Source organism: Alligator sinensis, unplaced genomic scaffold, assembly GCF_000455745.1.
Source record: "Alligator sinensis unplaced genomic scaffold, ASM45574v1 scaffold752_1, whole genome shotgun sequence".
Lineage (NCBI taxonomy): Eukaryota > Metazoa > Chordata > Crocodylia > Alligatoridae > Alligator > Alligator sinensis.
The window spans coordinates 2797548-2818327 of NW_005842000.1; the positions used below are offsets into that span (position 1 = coordinate 2797548).

The 20780-nt window shown below is 43.4% G+C and overlaps 2 protein-coding genes across 7 annotated transcripts in view; one reads left to right on the forward strand and one right to left on the reverse strand.

Annotated features, from left to right (window-relative positions):
- The window catches only part of ARFRP1 (ADP ribosylation factor related protein 1), a 125771-nt gene that overhangs the window by 96626 nt on the left and 8365 nt on the right, over positions 1-20780 (forward strand). The window lies entirely within an intron of this gene.
- Positions 1-20780, reverse strand: part of RTEL1 (regulator of telomere elongation helicase 1) — a 67324-nt gene that overhangs the window by 35808 nt on the left and 10736 nt on the right. For all 6 annotated transcript variants that reach the window (XR_003093577.1, XR_003093576.1, XM_006021666.3 and 3 more), the window contains 9 exons: positions 20638-20722; positions 19068-19133; positions 16977-17130; positions 16580-16618; positions 13886-13964; positions 12703-12800; positions 11618-11673; positions 5730-5804; positions 3948-4029 (listed from right to left, as the gene is read on the reverse strand). Coding sequence is in view for 4 of the 6 variants with exons in the window: in XM_006021666.3 (XP_006021728.1) it covers positions 3948-4029; positions 5730-5804; positions 11618-11673; positions 12703-12800; positions 13886-13964; positions 16580-16618; positions 16977-17130; positions 19068-19133; positions 20638-20722 (734 nt within the window). In the remaining 2 variants the exon portion in view is untranslated. The remainder of the gene's footprint in view (positions 1-3947; positions 4030-5729; positions 5805-11617; positions 11674-12702; positions 12801-13885; positions 13965-16579; positions 16619-16976; positions 17131-19067; positions 19134-20637; positions 20723-20780) is intronic.

A 20780-nucleotide genomic window follows, 5' to 3' on the forward strand; every position in this document is an offset into this window, starting at 1 on the left:
AAACCTAAGCTGGCTTCTCATGCCCCCAAATCCCCAAACTCTCCTTTAGCCAACTGCCAAAACCTCTAGCTTCCCTCTCCCCTGTCTAGCCTGTACACTCCTCATTAGCACTGTGGAAACAGTCTCTAATTGGCCCTATATCAAGACAGGTCTGGGCATGTCACCCAGAGAAAGCAGGGTCCTTCATGCCATGGGGCACATTTAAAACCTAGCTGAAGAGGACACTCCAGTGGTGCAGAGGGCCAGGGCAAGGTGACACCAGCCCACATAAAAACCTTCCCCATGCCACCAACAATATCCCCTGCCTGAAATCTCACTTCCCATCTAAATGTGCAGGGTGCCTTCAGAGCATTGACCCTACGGGTTGTGCAGGGCCCAGGACCACAGCAGTCTCTGCTTCCCCAGCTGGCTGACTGACAGAACAGATAGGAAGACCAAAGCTAGAACTTAGCCCAGGATATTTAAGTTAATCCAATCAAGGCACGGCTTCCCCATAAAATCCTTTGAAAACAGACATTTCTGGGCCCCTTAGGAGGTGCTCCATTAAATACTCAGGTATTGAGGTGAGGCCAACTGGTCTGTAGTTGCCTGGGTCCTCCTCCTCACTTTTTTTAAAGACGGGCACTACACTGGCCCTTTTCCAGTCCTCTGGTACCTGGCCTGTCTCCTACAACTTCATGCAGATCATTGCCAAGGGCTCCAAGATCTCTGCCAGCTCCCCTTCAGGACCCTGGGACAAAACTCATCTGGCACTGCTGACTTAAATTGATTCAGACCCAACAAAAGCTCTGACAGTCTCTCTTGTTATCTCCTTCCTTAGCTTGCCCCTTTCCTTATCCAGATAATCCCTGTTCGGTGTCTGGCAGCTTAATTTTTTTGTAAAGACTGAGGCAAAGTAGCTGTTGAGTAGCTCCACCTTTGCATCTTCAGCTGGGAGTTCCTGTGCCTTGTTAACAGAGGACCCACAGCTTTTTTGGTCCTTTGTTTCTGGCCAGCATACTTATTGAAACTTTTTTTGGTGTCCTTAACCTCCGTTGCCAGGTGCAGCTCGTTCTCATCTTTGCCATCCTGATTTTGTCCCTGCAGGTTCTTGCCGTTTCCTTGTAGGTGTCCTTCATGACCTGCCCGTTCCTGCATTACCTTTGCACTTGCCTTTTGCATTTGAGGCATTTTGGAAGCTCCTTGTGCAGCCACATTGGTCTCTTGCTATTCTTCTTGTGCTTCCATCATGTCGGGACAGTTTCTTGTTGGGTTCCCAATACTGTGCCCCTTAGAAGCTCCTAGCTCTCCTGGGTGCCTTTATTCTTCAGTTTATCCTCCCATGCCACCGTGCTTATTAGCTCCTTGAGCTGGATGAAATCCACCTTTCTGAAATCTAGCATCCTAGTTCCTTTGTCCTTTATTCTTTGTTTTTTACTAAAAACACAACAATCAGGAAAAACCAGACCAGTATTGACAATCTCTGGTTCAAGCATGAAGGCACATAAAATTATATTTAATTCCCTGTATTTGTCTCCTGTGGGAGGTGATATACAGCGTTGGAGGGAAACAGAATAAATTGGCTGTAGGCCTGTCAAAAATGGTCTTTGTGTTATCAGATAAGATAGATGCAAGACTCTGGCATTTAAATAAGGGACATTGTGCATCTTTTCCATGTAAAAATGCTTCTCCTGACTCAGAACTGTGTCCCATTTCTAAGAATAACAGTAATGGTGATCTGGACTGAGCGTGTGCAACAGTGCTAAGTATTTCCATGAAGTCAATATTGACCTTACTGATGTCAGTGTTAATAGAAGCAAGATTCTTTAACAACCTGGAAATTTTGTTTTCCACAGATATTACCCAATCTTCTTTTACAGGAATATCTGTGGACAGACATTATTGCTTGCGTGTGTAGGGGCAGGGAAACAAGCACAACGTGTGTATTTGTTTTTTGCTGCATTGTTTCATGGTTTTGTATGCAACAACTTGTCCTCCCCAAGCATCATGTTTTAGTAGCAGACAAGATGTTCCGATTACCTCTCCAAGCCAAAGCATTACTCAGAGCAGCTTGTTTTCGGAAGCCCACTGAGAATGACAGGATTGGCTAGTCCTGCAGATTATAAAAATAGAGCATTTCTTCATTTTTGAGAGTATTTAGAGTATTTCTGTATTTCTTCACCTAAAGGTTTGTAATATATTTGTCAATGCAGTCTGCAGTGTGATGCAGCTGCACAAAATGCCAACATGGTTTTGGGCTGCATCAATAGAAGCATTAGGTGCAAAACACGGGAGGTGATAGTGCTTCGATTAGGTCTCATCTGGATACTGCGTGCAGTTGTGGGCCTTACACTTTAAAAAGGACGTGAAGCAGTTAGAGGGGGTCCAGAGGCAGTCAGCAAAGATGATCAAAGGCTTGGAAAGCAAGTCATGCGAGGAGAGGCTCAAGGAGCTGGGCGTGTTCAGCTTGTGGAAAAGGCCCTGAAGAGGGGCATAAGAGCAGTCTGCAAATACTCGAAAGGCTACCATAAAAAGGAGATAAAGAACCTCTTCTCTCTTGCTGCCAAGAGGAGGATGTGGACCACTGTCTTGAAGTTGCAGCAAAGTACATTTAGATTGGATATGCAGAAAAAACTTCTTCACCGTGAGAACAGTGAGGCAGCGGAATAGACTGCCTAGGGAAGTTTTATAAACAGACTGACGATACGATCTTAGAGTGAACAAAATTAATTATGGCTTTTCAACCATAATATGGGAGTTCTACTGAAATGCTACCATCAAGATTAGACAATTTAATCTTTATTAAAACTATAGCACATACTGGCATATTTTTATGTGCCTAGGAGCAAATTTCCTCCTTGCCAGAGGTAAAACTGCACCGTAACTCTTTCCTGACAGACTTGGCTTTAATACAGCGTAGACTTCCTGGCCAAAAGCAACATTTCTACGCTGCCTTTCACCTGAGGAACCCAGGAGGTTTTATAAATATTACCTCGGATCTAAAAGAATTTTTACATAGCAAGGGGCCAAGATTTAACCTTCTCTGAGTTACACCCAGCAAGCCTGCCGTCAATTCTCCATTTGCAGGCACATGAAGCCCCCGACAGTGCTCTCATTGCCACTTAAAGGAACCACAACCCTACCTGACCTGCTATTTGTAACGGGGCTGGATACAGAAGCAAAGGAACGAGATTCCAGAACACCCAAACTCACGAGGCACCAGCCTACAGAGCACAGATACATAACTGCACAGCAGAGAACTGCAAAGATCCCCAGCTGCCCCTTCTCCTTAGCCCATGCTACCCCCTTTTCACAAAGCGAATGCCACAGTCCTAACCAGAAAATCAACCATGAGAAAAGTATGCATGTAATCAAGAAACAAAATCAAAGGCATTAAGATAATTTCCTCCCAATCCCAGTGGATGCTCTTGCTTATTAGATCATGTTTGTATTGTAGTACTTTTTATGCTACATCACTGTTTTGTTTAAGACCTGATTTTTTTTAGCAGAGTAGTTATACCAGCACAAGCTGTAGGGCTGACAGTTGTACTGGTATAAAAGAGCTTTATCTATATAGGTCATTTCTCCTTCCATATAAGAACAGCTATATGGATATAAAGCACCTTAATGCTGACAATTATGTCGATACTAGAGGGCTTGTACTACTTTAACAATTCCACGAGTTAAAGTGGTGCAACTTTAGTATAGAGCCACGAGCAAACCCTAAGCAGCAAGCCTATTTCACTTTCCCAATCACTACATCCATTTTTACATTTAAAGAAGGCTAGGCAGAGACTCCTAACCTGCCAGAAAGTTCCTTCCTGGGTCAGTGTATGGTACCAAAGGGTAAAATACAGATACATTTCTGACCACTGGGGCAGCTTCCAGTATTTTATTTTAAGGATGAACCAGCTGAGTGACTTTTAGTTTAGCTGTTAAAGGGCTTTCACCCCAACCCACTCCTGCACCTTGCTTTTTTGTAACAGATGCACTCCATAGGTCTGTCCTCTGCTTCTTTCTCTGATTGCTGGTATCCAGATGAATGTGCACCTGTAGAAAATACAGGGAAGTAACATGTTTCCAGACTGCTGTACAAAAAGAAACACAGATGCATCATTCCCAATCCTGGCTCCTGCTCTGAATGGCGAAGGTTCACTTTTTATAGTGCTAGCGCTGTTTGCATTTGCCTTTCCTCTCCTCTTGCTCACACCCTGCAAAGATGGCCAATACTTAAACTGCTAGTTTGGAGCAATTTATTGGCATGGAGAGCTTCTGGACTGCATGCAAGAGAGACAGTCAGTCAGTCAGTCACCTGTGTTCCCCTGGGAAATAAGAACATACAGGCCCACAGGAAGGATATTTCCTAAGAATATTACACCAAACAAATAAGTCTCAGGAATCACATTTTAATAAAAAACCTAAGCTCCTTTTCTTCCGAAGGGAAAATTGGTAGAACTTAGACATTTTCAAAACGTTAGATGTGAACAAATAATAGAAGATGTTCCCAATGATGAAGGGAACTGAACTACAGGGAACCTAAAGATGAGCAGCTAGGAGTTAACGAGGAACTCTAGCAGAATAACATCATGCACGCAGCAGCTACACATCTGATGCAAACAAATGACATCCAGCTTACAACTGATGCAGATTCTAAAGAAGGAAAGGACCGAGTCACCAGCTAAAAATACAAAGCGGCTGGATTAGGATCAATCAAAGTGGTGTTACATCTTGCTCTCCAAGTCTCAGGGTCTGGAGCACAGACAGGACAGAAGCCTGACCAGCTGCATAGCAGATAATGATACCAAACAGTAGGGAGGTGCAGTTTTGATGTGTTAAAGCTTGAAGTCTAATGAGAGGGAATCTGTGCTACAAAGGCTCAGGTTCTTTCTAAATTACCTAGGAGTCTCTGCCATTAGTCAACATTTATTTAGTAAATGTGGTAGGAATTTGATTTATCCAAACGAAGCTACATCCCTAGCAGTCGCATTGTATTGAAAGGGTCAGTTAATCCCAATTTGGGGAGGCACAGGGGAGGGGGAGGACAACACACACACACACACACACACACACACACACACACACACACACACACACACACACACACACACAGAGTGTTGTTTTTGGATAGACAGGCTTTTGCAAACTTCGTTCAAAAATGAACAAAATAAGTACTACCATAGCTGCTTTTCTTTTCCCGACAGGAATCAATTCTGGTGCTTCCAAGTTGCTATATAAGACAATTTATCTCAAACCTTTTCACCCGCCCACTGTTATCTGTTCCCATACTGTGCAATATTTTTTTTGGGTGGGGGGAGGAACTGATTAACAGTTTTACTATGAAGTATGCTTAGATAACGTGAAAAAGAGAAGCAGGGTGTTATACAATCATTTCTGATGAACTTGAGGCCCACTATGCTGGAACAAAGACTGATGAAATCCCATCTATCCCTTCCAGAAAAAAAAAAAAGCAGGCACATGGCAAATTCAAGAACTCATGGATGCAGCATCCTCGTGGTTCCTTGCTTCTTAAGACAAATTTTAGAACTACAAATCAGATGTTTCCCTTTTTTCCTGGAACTGGAGCAACAAATTCTAATCTTACACATTTATTTTAACAAAGACATTCCTTGCCTCCTTCTGGGATTCAACAACCTATATTGCTACCCTAGCCACTTCTGAGTCTTGACTGTATTACTTCAGCCACATAAGGACAGAAAGACCGTGCCAAAAACATACCAGGCATCCCATACCTTATAATGTTTCGATACAGACTGAACTGGGTTGGTGCTTGATGTGCCTTCTGGAGGATCAGTGCTAAACACTGTCTAGGAAACAGATGGAAAAAAAGACAGAACTTTAACAGATGTCCCAGCAAAGTCAAGAATGCACGCACCAAAACACTATTCGCAAAATAACTGCCACTGCTCTAACTTTAAAAGACATCCTTCAGTCCTCTTCGTTAATAAAAGCAGCAGCGAATTCCAAGTAAAGATATTTCTACAAGCAACTCAGAGGGGAAAAACTCAGGATACATTTTATAAATCAGAAAGTGGGCATACCTACAAGTATTTCAATATATTAGTCTCAATTTTCAGATGCTTTTCATGATTGTATATCCACTGGTGTACACAGTTACAGCACCTGAATGCATAAATCAGGGAGCTGAACGCAAATGGACAGCTCTACAAACTAAGAGAGGTATTAGTTTGAAGTCAGTCAGAAGGCAGGGTAGATATGCACGTTTATAGACCGAATAAAAAAAGATTTTTGAGAGAGAGAGAGCGCGCACAAGCCTTCATGAACCCACATTCATTTCACAGCATCTGCTGAAGTGAACTTGGGTTCCCCAGAGCTTGCACGCTCTCTCTCTTTCTCTATGAGAGCGCACATTTTTGCTGCTTTATGCAATGGGCTAGCCACTTGTGCACGCAAATACCCAATTTACACAAGCGACAGCAATGAGCGTATGTATACCGTAGACACAACTGAACAGGATCGAGTTGCTCTATGATGAACGGAAGCACTACAGTGCACAAGACGGCAGAGTCATAGCTGCTCTGAAGACGGCCCTTTTGAATCCTCTGACTTCAGCTTAAAATCTCAGCCACAACAACGTGCTCTACCAGCGTCCTTTTCCAAGACAAGAGCAGCCATTACTGGTTCCAAATTCTACATATAAAATCAGAAGTAGCACGGGCTCTGTCCTGAACGGACAGTGCCTCTTTGCTCTTCCTACGTCTTGCAACTAAAAAGCGACTCCCCTTTCCACACGGAACGACAAGCTCAACTAGAAGCTCAGGGTTTCTTTAGGGACAGCAGCTGGGTTCTCAAACTGTTTATAACTGGTTTCCAAACAACATTTCTTCAGGAATTTAGCAATGCTCTTGGCTACCCAGATGGCAGTAAAACGGAAGTTATTTCCCACTGAAAAAAAGAAACAGAAGTAGAATTCTGGAAAGTTTAAATGATGGAAAAACAGTCACAGGGCAGCAGTTAAGCAGGATTTTGTTGAGGTTTTATTTTTTTTTGTTGTTTTGGAAAATCCACTCACAAAAATAAGCTGCTCAAAAAAATGGAAAATGAAAGCTTCTGGAACAAAGGAACCAAGTCATCCCACACACAAAGAACCAGCCTGGGGCCAATAAAGAACCCAGAAGACCTGGACTGTTTCAGGCTGACCCCCTCCTCCCTGCTTGAAACCACAAACACATTCTTTCCTCTGAGACTCTTTCACTACTCAACCTTGCTGTGCAGATCACTTCGATATCAATGGATACGAAGTGCTAGCGGCACATCAGAGCCCACGCGTTCAGTACATCAGGGTCTGTATAGAAACGCAACGCCCTCCTGGCTGGGCGCACGCTGCGTCCACGGGCACAAAGCCATTCATGTATGCAGGACCGGCTCTGCGCTGCAAATCAAACGGGGCCAGCCTTGTTTCGACTCAGTGAGCTGAAGCATCAAAGTTTAGATCTTTTCCTTTTGGGACTTGCTGGAAACAAGCAGCACCCGTCGCACCAGACACCACAGCACCAGTTAGATACAGAGAGTCGGCACCAACTCGTAACAGGTTGATGGAGACTGGTAAAGGCAAGGTGAAAAGGAGCTTCAAGTGGAAGAAGTTCCGGATGATGTAGAACTAGTCTGACATTTTCCTTTTAGGCCAAAGGGTGGTGTATTTAAAAAGAAACGGGAGGCAACAAGACCCAGAGATTTGCCACCAAACCCTTCTGGTTTGTATTTCCCATGGAAATGAGTCATAAGAAGAATGAGGTCCACTCCCACTGCATGAAGCAATAAGGCACATTCGGCTGACAAGAACCAAGATAAACAGGTTCGTACCACGTCCCCAGCTAGAACGGTCCTGAGCTCGAACTGAACCTCAGTTGGAACGTAACTTGTTCCCAATCCTGTTCGCATACCCAGAAAACGTACAGCCGACTAATCAAAGTACAGCACCATGTCCAGCCATTGCCCCGCGACAAAGAGGTCAAGAGTCATGCTGTCCTTCCGACAGCCTGCCTCCAGAAGCATGGTTTTCAGTGGTGTGCTTCTGGACACGTTTGCTTTCTAGCAGCACAGCTAACCCCAGCAGGGCCTCAGTAGCAACAGCTAGGACAGTGGAGAATGAAAGAGCCTATTTAGGTCTGAGGGCCAGAATCAGCTACTGGGTGTGGAGCGGCCAGTTCCGCTGCAAGAAAGGCAGTATTGTTTCCCTGAGATTACTGAACGAAAGAAAACAAAACAGAAAACCTCCGTCCCTTCCTGTCAGATTCCATATTGGAAAGAAATAAAAGTTTATTCAATCTGCCAAAACAGGCAGTTCCTGATAGAAACATAGGACAATTCACCATTACATGCATCGCATTTTTTAGGAACCCCCAAGGAGGTGCAGGGTTTTTGGATGTAGCCGTGTTGGTCTAAAGACACAGGCAGGCCAGGGTCTTTGGGTCTATGAGACTATGTGATCTCTTTTATTAGACCAGCTGAGCAGCTGGAACAAAGTTCTTTGCAAGCTTTCAGGCACAAGTACCCTTCTTCAAGGAGGTGAAGACATATCTACCTAAACGCTGCCACATGACAAAAAGCGGCTCAGAAGCCTCATTTAGAAACAGCAACATTTCATTACAGCACTAGACCTTCAAAGGCTGGGGCCACCGTGGAAGAGGTTTAGGAGCATACCAGCCACCGTAGTTACAAGGAACAAGAGAGACTATAACACGTAATATCATAGCAAAAGTAATTATACAAGCAGCAGGGTAAGCCCTTTGGCAAGACAGAGAGGCCAACGGTTAGCGTATAATCCTTTACAAACAGAAAAACAGTAGAGCTGGTGCTGTGCCCAGAGAGAAAGTGCAGAAGAAACCACATAATAGCGTGACTGAAGATCACTTTGGTCCTGCTTCCTTTCCTCCTGCACAGACAGCTTTCTTCCATCTCCCTGCTGCCAGAGAGGACTTTTGTTTCCCAAGATTTCTAGAATTTTGCTGCTACTTAAACATTTACAACCCACATTTCCAAGCAGCATATTTTCCTGGAAAAGGATGCATATGGCAGAGCTCTTCCAAATCAAAGGGTGTAAGGTCTCTGACAGGGCTGAATCCAGGGCACTACGCTGAATGAACTAGGGCACGAGGCCACTGAAAAATTCATCAGTTCGAAAGGTCACCAGGCTGTTACCTTAACTGCCTCATTCATTTAGCTGTAATTTAGTTCCTGAATCATTGACTAAGCGTCTAAATATTGACTCTGGCCTTGTGAATGTTTTCATATTAAACAAGAAAGCACCGAGCATGAACGAAGCAGCGGTGATTATACAAACCCACGCCACCATTGTGCACAGGAGCCAACTTTTAATCTGCTGGCCGGGGGCCTAAAATGATGCCCCCCCAACCTCCGGACAGCATGGCTGGAGCAGAGCTGAGCAGAGCCCTTTGACGGTGCAGGGGGTGGATGTAGGCACTTGGCGCTCCAGGCCCCCAGGAGCCCTGTGCCAACCATGCTGCCATGGCGAGGTGACCCCTGTCTGCCCAGCAGCAGTGGAGGTCACAACTCCATGCCACCACCCCTGCTTTTGCTGGGTGGGCAGGGGGCACCTTGCCATGGCAGTGTAGAGCTCCCAAGGGGAAGCCAGTAGGGCAGGAAGCCCTGACCCCACAGCAGGCAGCCCACATCCACCTCCGTCCTGTGCACAAAACTGAGGGGCATGTGCCCCCCCCATGCCCACCTCTCCAGCAGCCCCTTCTCTACCCCTGAACGAGCTGCCTGTGATTCTCTCCCACTCCCTGCCTTGGCCCCAATGCAGTGGGGTCTGGCTGGGCAGTGCCCTGAGGCCTGGCCCCTGCCCCACTCCCTTCCTCACTGTGGGGGCCACAATCTGCCCCCCACCTCACTTCCCCCACAGACTTACCTGCAGGCAGCTGGGGGAGCTGCTCTCCACAGCTGCCTGGGCCTGTATTCCAGCCATGAGCTTGTGTGCACGCACATACATGCACGTGGTGCCCCTGGCATCCCGCTCCCTGCAGACTGGAACTCTGCCAGCCTGCAAGGTGAAACCCACCGTTTCCCGCATTTTACCACGGTGAACGGAAAGCCAGGATCCCAGCACAATACTGGGAATCTAGAATAAATGCTGTGGTGGAGTTGTGCAGCCCAGGATTGGGACTTTATGTTCCCAGAATGGGAACGTCTCAGTTCTGCCCAGTTAGGGGCGAGTGGTCACCCTACCCTCTTCCCAAGAGGGGCCAGGGCCCTCGGGCCCCCACGTACTTGGTGCCTATTCCGTTGTCACATATGGGGAACATTAGGCTTCAGGAAACTGCTTGAACCATAACCAACGAGAAAAACAATTATACCAAGTTTGTTCCAATTTCATCAGCAGCTTTTGGGAAAAGTCCAGTTCAGCTTGATCTACAGTGACTCAAAACAGGGAGAGTGATGTGAAATGGCCAAATTCTGGGAATTAAGTGACCTCAGTCCAGAGAGTCAGCAATTTTTCCAGTGCAAAATATTTCAAGTTAGACGCTCCTAAGTCTGAACTCTGAGTTCTCCAAACATCTTTGCCATTCTGTCGTCATACCTCTGAACACAGGCTTGGGCATGAACTTCAGTTCACTGGCCCATGTGAACTTCCAAGTTTACTACACCCACTTCCCCAATCAAATGTACACACACTTGTTATTCTATAATTCTGCAACAGGTGACAGTGCAGAATGCCCGTGTTGTCTTGGTGTGCTATTGCTCCACCACGAACACACCCCTAGAGTGCTCTCTTTTACAAGTTTTCTGCATTCCATAAATAAACCAAAAAAACCCAGTTGAGATAATCTCAATCTACTTCTGCTTCTAATTGTAGCTTACTCTTTCGAGGGAAGATCTCATCTGCCCAAACAGAGCTGGCTTAACATGCCATGCTTAATTGGCTGTACAGCACAAGATTGTAGCTCCTCCTGGTGGGGACCAGAAATAACTGAATCATATTTAAGTCTGACTTCTCCAAAAGGGATATCTATGTGCATGAGCTTAAAACAGCATCTGACAAGATTAAAGAAACAGCAGTGTAGAATTTCACATTCCTTCATTATCAACTTGATAAAAATATCAGAATTAAACAGCTGCCCAAGTCTTTTATAGCTTGCTTCTGAATATCACAAGGCAGTTCAGCATTTCCCATAAATGTATTTTATGTCTCCAAGATGCAGTGAAAGGCCAGTCCTGGAAGCTAAGAAGTTAAACTCACTAAGAAGATCCTTTTAGAGATCCTCATGTGAAGAGAAAATTCAGAACAGTGCTAATTCAGGATTTTTTAAGCAGGCTGCCCTCCATAATCCACATGGACCAGAGTGACTTGAGAATAAACAATCTCTAAACTGAGAAAATCAACCGCAACAGCTGTACTCACTCCTTAATGTTCAGAGTGAAAGGCATAAAGCCTCTGTTCAAAATTATCTGAGGACAAACTGGGAGCAATACTCCTTGATTCAATAATGAGGTAGACATGTCTACAGCATGCCAAGTCCCATGTAGGTAAAAGAGCGGTCCAAAGCCAGAAGAGACTTCTTTAATGTCTTTCCACATTCTCTACCAACGTTTCAGTTTTTTAGAAGTAAAAGTGAAGATGTCACATAGAATCATTTACCTGGATAATGTCTGAAAGTTTATGCAATCCAGATGTGTTGATAAATATCCCAGTACCTACAGAGGACAGCATGTTATTATTAAAATACCATCTAATGCCAAAATATAAATTAATCGAGCAGATTTCCATGACTGTTTGGGGTGCAAAAACTGAAGCATAACAGGATTTCAGCATTTTGTTCAGTTTCCAACATGCACTTAGAAGCAGCCTTCATGCCACTTGTATTTACTTGTAATCAGTCCCAAACATACTATGGAGCTCTTTTAAAGTAGAAGCCTGGAGTTTTGGAAACGGACAATTAGCCAGGACTTCTCTAGGGAACTTTATGCCACCTCACTTGGTTGAATACTAAGTCATCTGGACCACGACCCATGGAGTACCATTGCCTAATTAAGGTAACAGAACTGTACTGCAAATGCAGGTATCCCGTCATCTTGCGTGACTTTGTCAACTAGGCAAGTAGGTGGGCATTCAAGGCTGCTAACTGAGAATCAGCTCGACCATTTTTTGAAGAGGTGTAAAAGCAATTAGTCAAATCTTTTTCTTGCAGAAGGACAAGAGAAGAACAAACCTATCAATCAAAGAAGTTAAGAGACTAAAGCAGAAGTGTGTTAGTCACTCAGGAAAAGAGCAAAGTGAGAGCAGCTTTTCATTTTTCCTATATCGTAACTCAAGGATAGCCATCATCAGGTCAAGAAGCTCCACTCACGCTTGCTCTTGTTTTGGCTGTCTGGAGAACAACGCACTTAAAGCACGTGCATTTGTGCACACTCAGCTTTTGTACCAAGTGCTATGTCAGAAATAAGGTTCGCCATCAAAGTGGACATGAAAACACACAGCCCAATAACAGCAATGAAATCTGTGTTAACCTTAATGGTATGCTACACTTCCAACTGGCAGTATTTTGGTTTTTTATAACTCCAGAGGTATGGGCACAGTAAGTCCAGCTTTGTTCAAAGTTCCCATTTTCCTTTTGTTCCAAAATTATGCAGGCTCCTGTTTATTTGCAACTGAGGGAAACTACTATCAGGTATTACCCACAGAACTGAGCAATGTACTAAATGCAGTGACAATCTTATACTTACGGCCTGATAGAAACTGTAAAATCTGTTCCAGTGACTCCAAGAGAGACGATTTTGTCTGGAAAGTAATCTGGGCCTCTGCAAACAGATCAAAGATGTAGCTGCAAATTCAGAGAGAAAAGCACAAGTGGGCAAAACTTGCAAATAACCATTTATTACTCCAAAAGAATAAGACTTTTCCCTCCTAGTAGTTCACTGTATTCCCTTCTCCAGGGTGTGTGGGGTTAACAAAGTATGAAAAACAAAAAACTCTACTGCAAAATTATGTCAGCATATTTTGGCTTGAAAGCTCATTTACTCTGAAAAACACATCATGTACAAACGCTTTCCACGATGAATGTAACTGCAAGCGTAGCAAAACCTCTGCAACTTTTCAGCCGAGTCAAAGCCGGGGGACAGCTCACTTGTATCACTCCAAATCACCGAATAGTCACAGCGGATCAACTGCTGCGTGCTCTACAGAAGTAGTTCCCTCTTAACACAAAAAGTGCACGGTTGTCCACACCCAAAGACCTTCTTCAGGTTCAGCATACCACAATGTACATACATGCACACACCCTCTATGCAGGGGTTTGCAGACTGTTATCTTACTGTTTTTATACAAGCTGTGGCTCCAGTTTATAATAGGCATCAGTGCTCCCTGCCATTAGTAAACAGTGAAAGGCTAGCACAGCAAACTGAATCAGAGTAGGAGAATACTGGAGAGTCCATCACATACTAAACCACCTGCTATCCTTCCAGCCTTCTACAAGATACCGGAGGCATGGTGGTAAGTCATTTCGGGTCAAATTTGACACGTGCCATGTTTCCTATCGTCTAATATTGACTGTTCTTTGGATTTAAAATAGTCAACTACTTAATCAACATGGAAGCAAATAAGTAAAATAAGGAACATTTCTGAGACCTCATCAAAAATACTCCATGTTCGTAGCAGCAGTTAATTATAAAAACCATGTCCGGAGCCAGAGCAACATAACTAATGTTAAAAACAGCTAACTTTTTTGGCACACTTCTTGCTATTCACTCAGCTGGAGGTTTCTATTTAAAAGCATGGAGTTACTTTCAAGAGGCTTTTTGGAGGGGTTGCTCACAACCCAGATCTTCACTGGGCTGGAAATTCCCTCTCCCTCTAACATACTAATAAAGAATAGCAATCTTGGAATGAAAATCTCCGAGCGGCACCTACCTCCCTTCCTTAGTGACACCCTTTTCATTGCCTGGCAGCTCCACAGCATCGATAGCATTTTCCAGCTGGAGAAGAATCTCTGCAATGCAACCAAGACAGAAAACAGTAATACAGTTCCCAGAATCGAAACATTTAGACCCCATCTAAACCCCGCTTGTAAATGCCTGCAGTTACGAAGATTGTCACCTAGCTCCAGTTCCAGAATCCAAGCTTCTGTAACCAGTCTGGGATTGCAAAACAGATTAAATATAAATGCTTCAATTCCACTTTTAGTGATTTCAACCAGTCAGCTTCTAAACCTTCACACTGCTGACATGTTTATCCTCTCTTGTGCTTATACGCCACCAAAGGACTTAATGACCGTTTACTAACTGAACCTTACAGCAACCCCAAGGAATTTAATAATCAAGTGTGGCTCTCCATTTCGCAACTGGAAAGACTGAGGTTAAAATTAGACAAATATGGGGAAACGCTCTATAAAAGACACAGCAAAGCTCGTGAAATGCCGATTACGAAATCTGTGTAAAGCAGGAGAACACATGTCCATGTGTTCCCCTGCATACACAAGGGGCTCTGGCCTTTATTGGACTGAGGTAGTAAAAGAAATGTTAATAAATGCAAAACAAACATCTTCCCTATCACTGACTCTCACGGGTGGGCTACCTCTGCATCTCTGGCTCAGTAAGGGCTCTTCAGTTCAGTGAGTAGGACACTTTCTCCGTGTACCTGAGCCCAGGAGATGAAAGTTATGGAACCATAAACATGTACATGCTTTAAGGTGGCTAGTCAACAACTACAGAGGAAAGAATGGTTTTCATCAGTGGATTTCAAAATGCTTTATATCTAGATCCCCATTTTCCAGATGGGGAAAACAAGGCACAGAAAGGTAAAGTGACTTGGCCAAGGTCACCCAGCAAGCAATGGCAGAGCCAGAAAGAGAACCTACCTGCGCTCTACCTACAAGGCAGCATTCTCATTCCAATCTTTAAACCAAAGGCATCCAGTGACACAGCAAACTGAGCTTTTAAGTGCCACATTGCTCTGTGACGCTCTAAAATACCTTTGCTGAGCTGCCGCTTCTTAGTGAGAAAGTATTGTGCTAAAATGAGAGCCTAACGAAGAGGCAAAAATAATAACATTAACAGCTCAACCTAACGGATGAAATATTGGCAGCACGCCTAAATAATTGTTATGATTAATTTGAAATTGTAGGGTCGAACTATGGAAGTACACATTTAGTTTGTAACAATAATGTTTTAAATCCCTAATTGAGAAGAATTTTGTGTGTAGCTGCAGGCTACGTGGCATATCAGTCTGGTAATGGGGGAAACCTGATGCTTTCTGGCTCGCCAAGTTAAAGATTTCCATTTTTATTTTTCCACTCTACAATCCCAGATTACACATCTCAGCTTCCTTCCACTACCACGCAAGAATACAAGCAACCTGAATGGATTGATTAACCTGCTTCCTTTATATGCTGGGGAAGTGTCCTAAAACCAAGGTGCTTTGGAATCAAAAGTTTGCTCCATGATTGCCAGTTCTTTTCTATCCCCACCACATGATCTTTTTGCAAGGGATGAAAATGTTTCTGATTAAAAGGGCAGACTCTTGACCACAAACTGTTGCTGGCTAGTAAAACTCATTACAGCAAAATGGCAAAATGAATGCACTGCCAAACAAGTGATGGATTACAAATCAGGAACACCCCAGCAACTGAAAAAAATGAATAACCAGCTAAATAAACCTTTACGCTTTACTGAAGCATGCTCAGTATTCAAAAGAATGAGACACGTCATTGATATGGTCTGGTTTAAGATGCAGTAAGGCTCAGACAGGAACAAGCAAAGGATGCAGGAGTGTCAATTGACATAGTCTTGATTCATGCCCTGATTAAGCTTGGCACGGACAGAGAGCCACAATATGAACCTTCTCAAATGATTTCAGGGAAACGTACTTAAGTGATAAAGTAACTACAAGCGTGGGCAATAAGACCCTTTGGGATATAAGAAGAAGAATGTTAGGAACTGAATGGAGTTACATCTGCACAAATCCACTGTAACTACTATAAAATTAAAACAAGGTAAAAAGCATACTTCAGTACTAGCCAATACCAACTGTAGTGTTTTGTATTCCTAGGGGTTCCGATATTTATATATTACATAAGTGATGAGTACGTAGAACAACTAGATATTGGAGGTGCAGGGGTTAATTCCTGAAGGAGAGGCTGGGGGACAGAGTTAGATGGAAAATTCATTAATGACTGGCTGCCTTACCTGAGCCCAGAGCTCCAGATCTCTTCGTGACAACTGTGGACACTAGATACTTAACTTTGTCTTTTTCTCCCTTTTCTCTTATCTGTGATTGTTGGTGATTTTGGTTTGTTTTCACTCATGACAACTTTGTACATTGCCCTCAGTGTGTCAGTGCCTCCATACCCCATTTAACTAACCTCAAGCCAAAGCAGAACTGGGGAAACCTACCCAAATCTCAGTGGTGCAATTCATTCTTAAAATACAGCTGTACACATGGTCAAATTTTCTAATGAAAATGGAAAAGCTTTCCCCTCTAATGAATGGAAAGTTGTCAAAGGAAGAGCTGGGTGTTCTTGATTAAAAAATCATCACCCAGAGCATTCTTGGCTACTCTCTCAATAGCAAGTCTGTTAAGATAAAAGAAATAAAGAATGGAACTTACTCTTTATCTTTGCTATATCTTCAAGCTCCATGCTCAAACCTGGTGAAGAAGGGAAAGCAATTCAATCCTAACTGCCCAAGGATGAATAAATGTTCTACTGTTCCTTATCTTAATCCCAATTTTTTCAGCCAGTATGTTTTAGTTCTCCAAGCGAGACAAGGCTTGCCTACTGCCTTTAGCCTTCAAGAGCTGTAGTATCTATAAAGCCAGAGTTCGTATGAGTGTATCTTGAGTGTTCTACTAATTCTTTCTTTTAAGCGTCATCACTGTTAAGGAAACTCATCTGTTATCCAGATTCTACTGTCCAGGGACTAATTAAGGGAAAACAAGAATTATTTTCCAAATTTGTTGCCAGTGACAGCCCCTGTGAACCACTGGCTCGTAGCTGCCGACTAACCTGAGCTGGTCACCTCCATATTGAATTCAGCATTGATTTCATTCTGTTGAACTACTTTAGCTTGTTCTTCCAGTACTAAATTTATAGCATCCATAGCTGAAGCCAGGTCATAGGGAGTCAAGTCAAATGAAGATGATTCTTCACACAACTTCTCCTGGGACATCGATGAAATGAAAGGAAAAAAGTATTAATTTGGCTTGCTTTGGTGTCTTTTATGTGTTGGCTATTTCCCAGGCTATTTAGTTCCTCCTGGCCTTTGATTAATTAATCTAACCTCCTGCATAATTCAGACAAGCAGATTCCCCCAAAATAATTTCTAACTGAAGAAATGCATTTACATAATCCTCCAGTCCTGATTTAAAGATCCCCAGTGATGGAGAATCCACAACAACTCTTGATGGCAAAACGTTCTAAAAATTAAATGTCCTGGCTGTTTAAAGCAGGAGTTGGTAAGTCCTGGCATGTATGCCAGAGCATGGCACGCAAAGGCAGTTTGCTTGGCACGTGTGCCTCAGGGAAGAAGCTGGGGCTGTGCTGCCACAACAAAGATTGGGCCCCTCGCAGCTCTCCCACCATCCACCCCAAGGTGCGCCTGCCCAGAGCCTGAGCCAGGTGTGGCGGGCAGTCGGGAGGCTGCGCTGGGGTCCATGGAGCCCCGACCCAGCTCATTGCCGGTGGCAGGTGCACACGCACCTCAGAGCAGATGGCAAGGAAGGGGGCAGGGCTGCACTGCCACAACAAGGATCGGGCCCTTCACAGCTCTCCCACCATCTCCCCTGGCACGCCAACATCTTTCAAGTCGAGGTTGGGATGTTTTTGGCATTCTACTCAAAAATGTTGCTGACCCCTGGTTTAAAGGCTGCACATAGGAACATCAGTTTGTCAAGCTTCAGCTTCTGGTGACTGCAAACCTGTACAACTTGCCCAATTTAGATGGAAGATACTACTCCCTATTTGATTTTGCTCCCAATCCTAGTGGGAACCATTTATCAGTTTTCTATTTCCTTTTCAGATACTTCAAAACCCTCAAATTCACCCCTTAACTTACTTTTTGATATACGTTATACAATATACAAGCAGCGATCACACTTGTGCCCAATACAAGATAATATAACTAACCTCCCTACTCTTGCTTGTACACCCCTATTTGTACAACCAAAGATCATAGTCACTCTTTTGGGCCCAGCACTGCACTGGGAGTTCAGGTTCAATGGATTCTCCACCAAGACCCCCAAGTCCTCCTCCGAGTCGCTGCTTGCCAGGCCCGAATTCCCCATCCCATCTTCAGTCACCTCAACCACGCTCCATAAGAAATGGATTTGGGATTATATACACTTTCCAGCAGAAAAAGGGTAAATCCCACCTTCTACCAGCAAATGCAATGCTCCTGCTAGTGTTGCTTCAGGAAATCCTGACTAACAAAGGATAAAGTTGTGCAACAAACTCTTGGATAGTAAATGAAGTGTGCTGCCACCCACAATCCTACTCAAGGGACTCTACAGCACTTAACAAAGGGATTTCAGGTAGGTCTATAATACCTGTCACTGAGCCCAGGCCGCTTAGTAGCCTATATGTTCACTGGGCTTAATCACTGGTTTGAAAAGTCCATCCTGCAGTTTCACCGTGTAGGTTCTGAAAGCTTTCATCTGCACTAGTGGTCTTTCTGTTCTGTATCCAATGCACTTTGCACAAAGGACAGGATTTACAGTGCTTTACTGATTGTATCTTTATTGCACAATGTTAAAAAATGGAGATTTCATCTCTTCTAGAAATATGAAACCCAATTAGTAGCAGATTGGGAGCAATATTAGACTCCTGGCATCCTACTGATCATACTACTATAAATGAAAGGTGAAGAATGAATTACCGTGGATACAAGCTTATAGAATACAACACAACTGCTTTAGTCTTAGTATTCATGCACATTTAAAGACAGATGAAACCCCATGCATGCCTACTAACCAGCTACCTAAACTATCACAGCAACAGCTGAAATAATTTACAACAGCTTTTGCAGAGATCTAATACTAAGACAAACGCTGGGTGTTTTGTTTGTGTGAGGTTGGAGAAACGAGAGATGAAATAACTTACCACATTGTGAGCTTCATCCAGAATTACCACAGTCCCCCTGAGATCTAAATTGTGTGATCTCCGGGTCTAAATGGTTTTAGAAAAAACGGGAAAGAAGGGGCAAGGGTGAGACAGCAATAACAACATAAAAGGACAGGCTGTAGAACTGGATCATGAGGGTTTGTTTATTCTCTATGGAGTAGAGAATTATCGGGTGATTAAATTGTGCATCTTCTTCCCTTCAAGTAGACATTAAAAAGTCATCAGAAAGCAAGTAAAGAGCAAGGCCTTATGTATGTCAGTCGATATTATAAAGCCATTTTATATAAAAGAGACAGTCTGTCTCACGTAGCAGGTTGGAGTCTAAGTAAAGCAAAGGGCATGTCTGTACTGCTCTGGAATCTGGATTGGTGGTCCGTTAGCCTCTGGGTGGAGTTATGGTTTGATTAGGGCCATTAAATCCTAAACAGCCAAAGAGTTGCCTACCTAAAATACTGCCTCTTCATTGACTCCAAACCATCACAGCTGCAATGAGGCGAAGGTAATCAAGCTGGAATCCTTTCAATATAAAAATGCAACTGGCCAGGCATTCTTCGAGAGGGGTTCAGAGATCTGAACATTTCTATCCATCTTGGCCTAAAACAACTTAATTCGCTGACCTCTGGAGCATGCTGTAAGAGGCAGGATTTTTTAGCAGGGCTGAGGACATACCTCCCAGGATGATAAAAAGGTAGAAAAGGAGTCATCCCAGAGGTGTCTGGTTGGCCCAAATTCCTGTCTGATTGATAGGATAAAGCTGCTGGGGTTATGTTTAATATTAATCAAGTGTTAAGATATCTTGGAATCTATCTTTCTTTCTTTCTTTCTACTATTTATAGCTAAATAAGTATCACACATATCATAGATCAGTTTCTGTTTGATCATCATGCAGCACTTCATCAGACAGTTATTTCAAAATGTGCTATAAACGGCTAAAAGACTGAAAGGATGTCGTTTAGTTTCTGTTATGAAGTATTCTATATATTCCGCTTTCAAAACAAGTATCACTTATATGATGATGTCCAGGCATTTATTTTTCCAATACAAACCTCAGGGGTCTTATTTTTACATGTGAAACACAGAGTACCCTCTTAATGCAGCCTGAAGAGGCTAAGCAATATTTCAAAGGCACACTGCATTCCCAGTCAGTCAAGACTCCAGCCGCCTAGAGAGCTGACAACAGCAACAAAATCAGGGTTCTCCAGAATGTATGCGAGACAAATTCTGGCTAGCAGCAGACTGAAGGCATGAATTAAAGGAAATTAAAATATTCAAACCCACCAGGTACCAAAAGGGATGTTTGTGTTCTTCAGGGTAAACTTTTCTGAATGCAACTGAGCTGTTGTTAAAAACCATACACACATACTCCTGAACAACAGGGTGGGGAGAAGCCGTCCAAGGTTCTTGGTTAAATAAGGTTGATGCAGTGCATGCAGAATTTTGATTCATATTTAAATGTATCACACAAGGAGTTTCCTTGTTTTGCACTTGTTGGCAGATCTACTAAAAGCTGATAAAATAGCATTTACACTTAAAAAGACAAAGATGTTACCTTTGACTCCAATAAATAGTTGTACGGCATAAATATAATATCAGCTTGCTGCTTCAGGCTCCGAGATAAATAATAAGGGCAAGCTCTGTTTAAAAATAAGTAAATAAATATGAACCATAAAACAATACCCATAGAAAGACTAA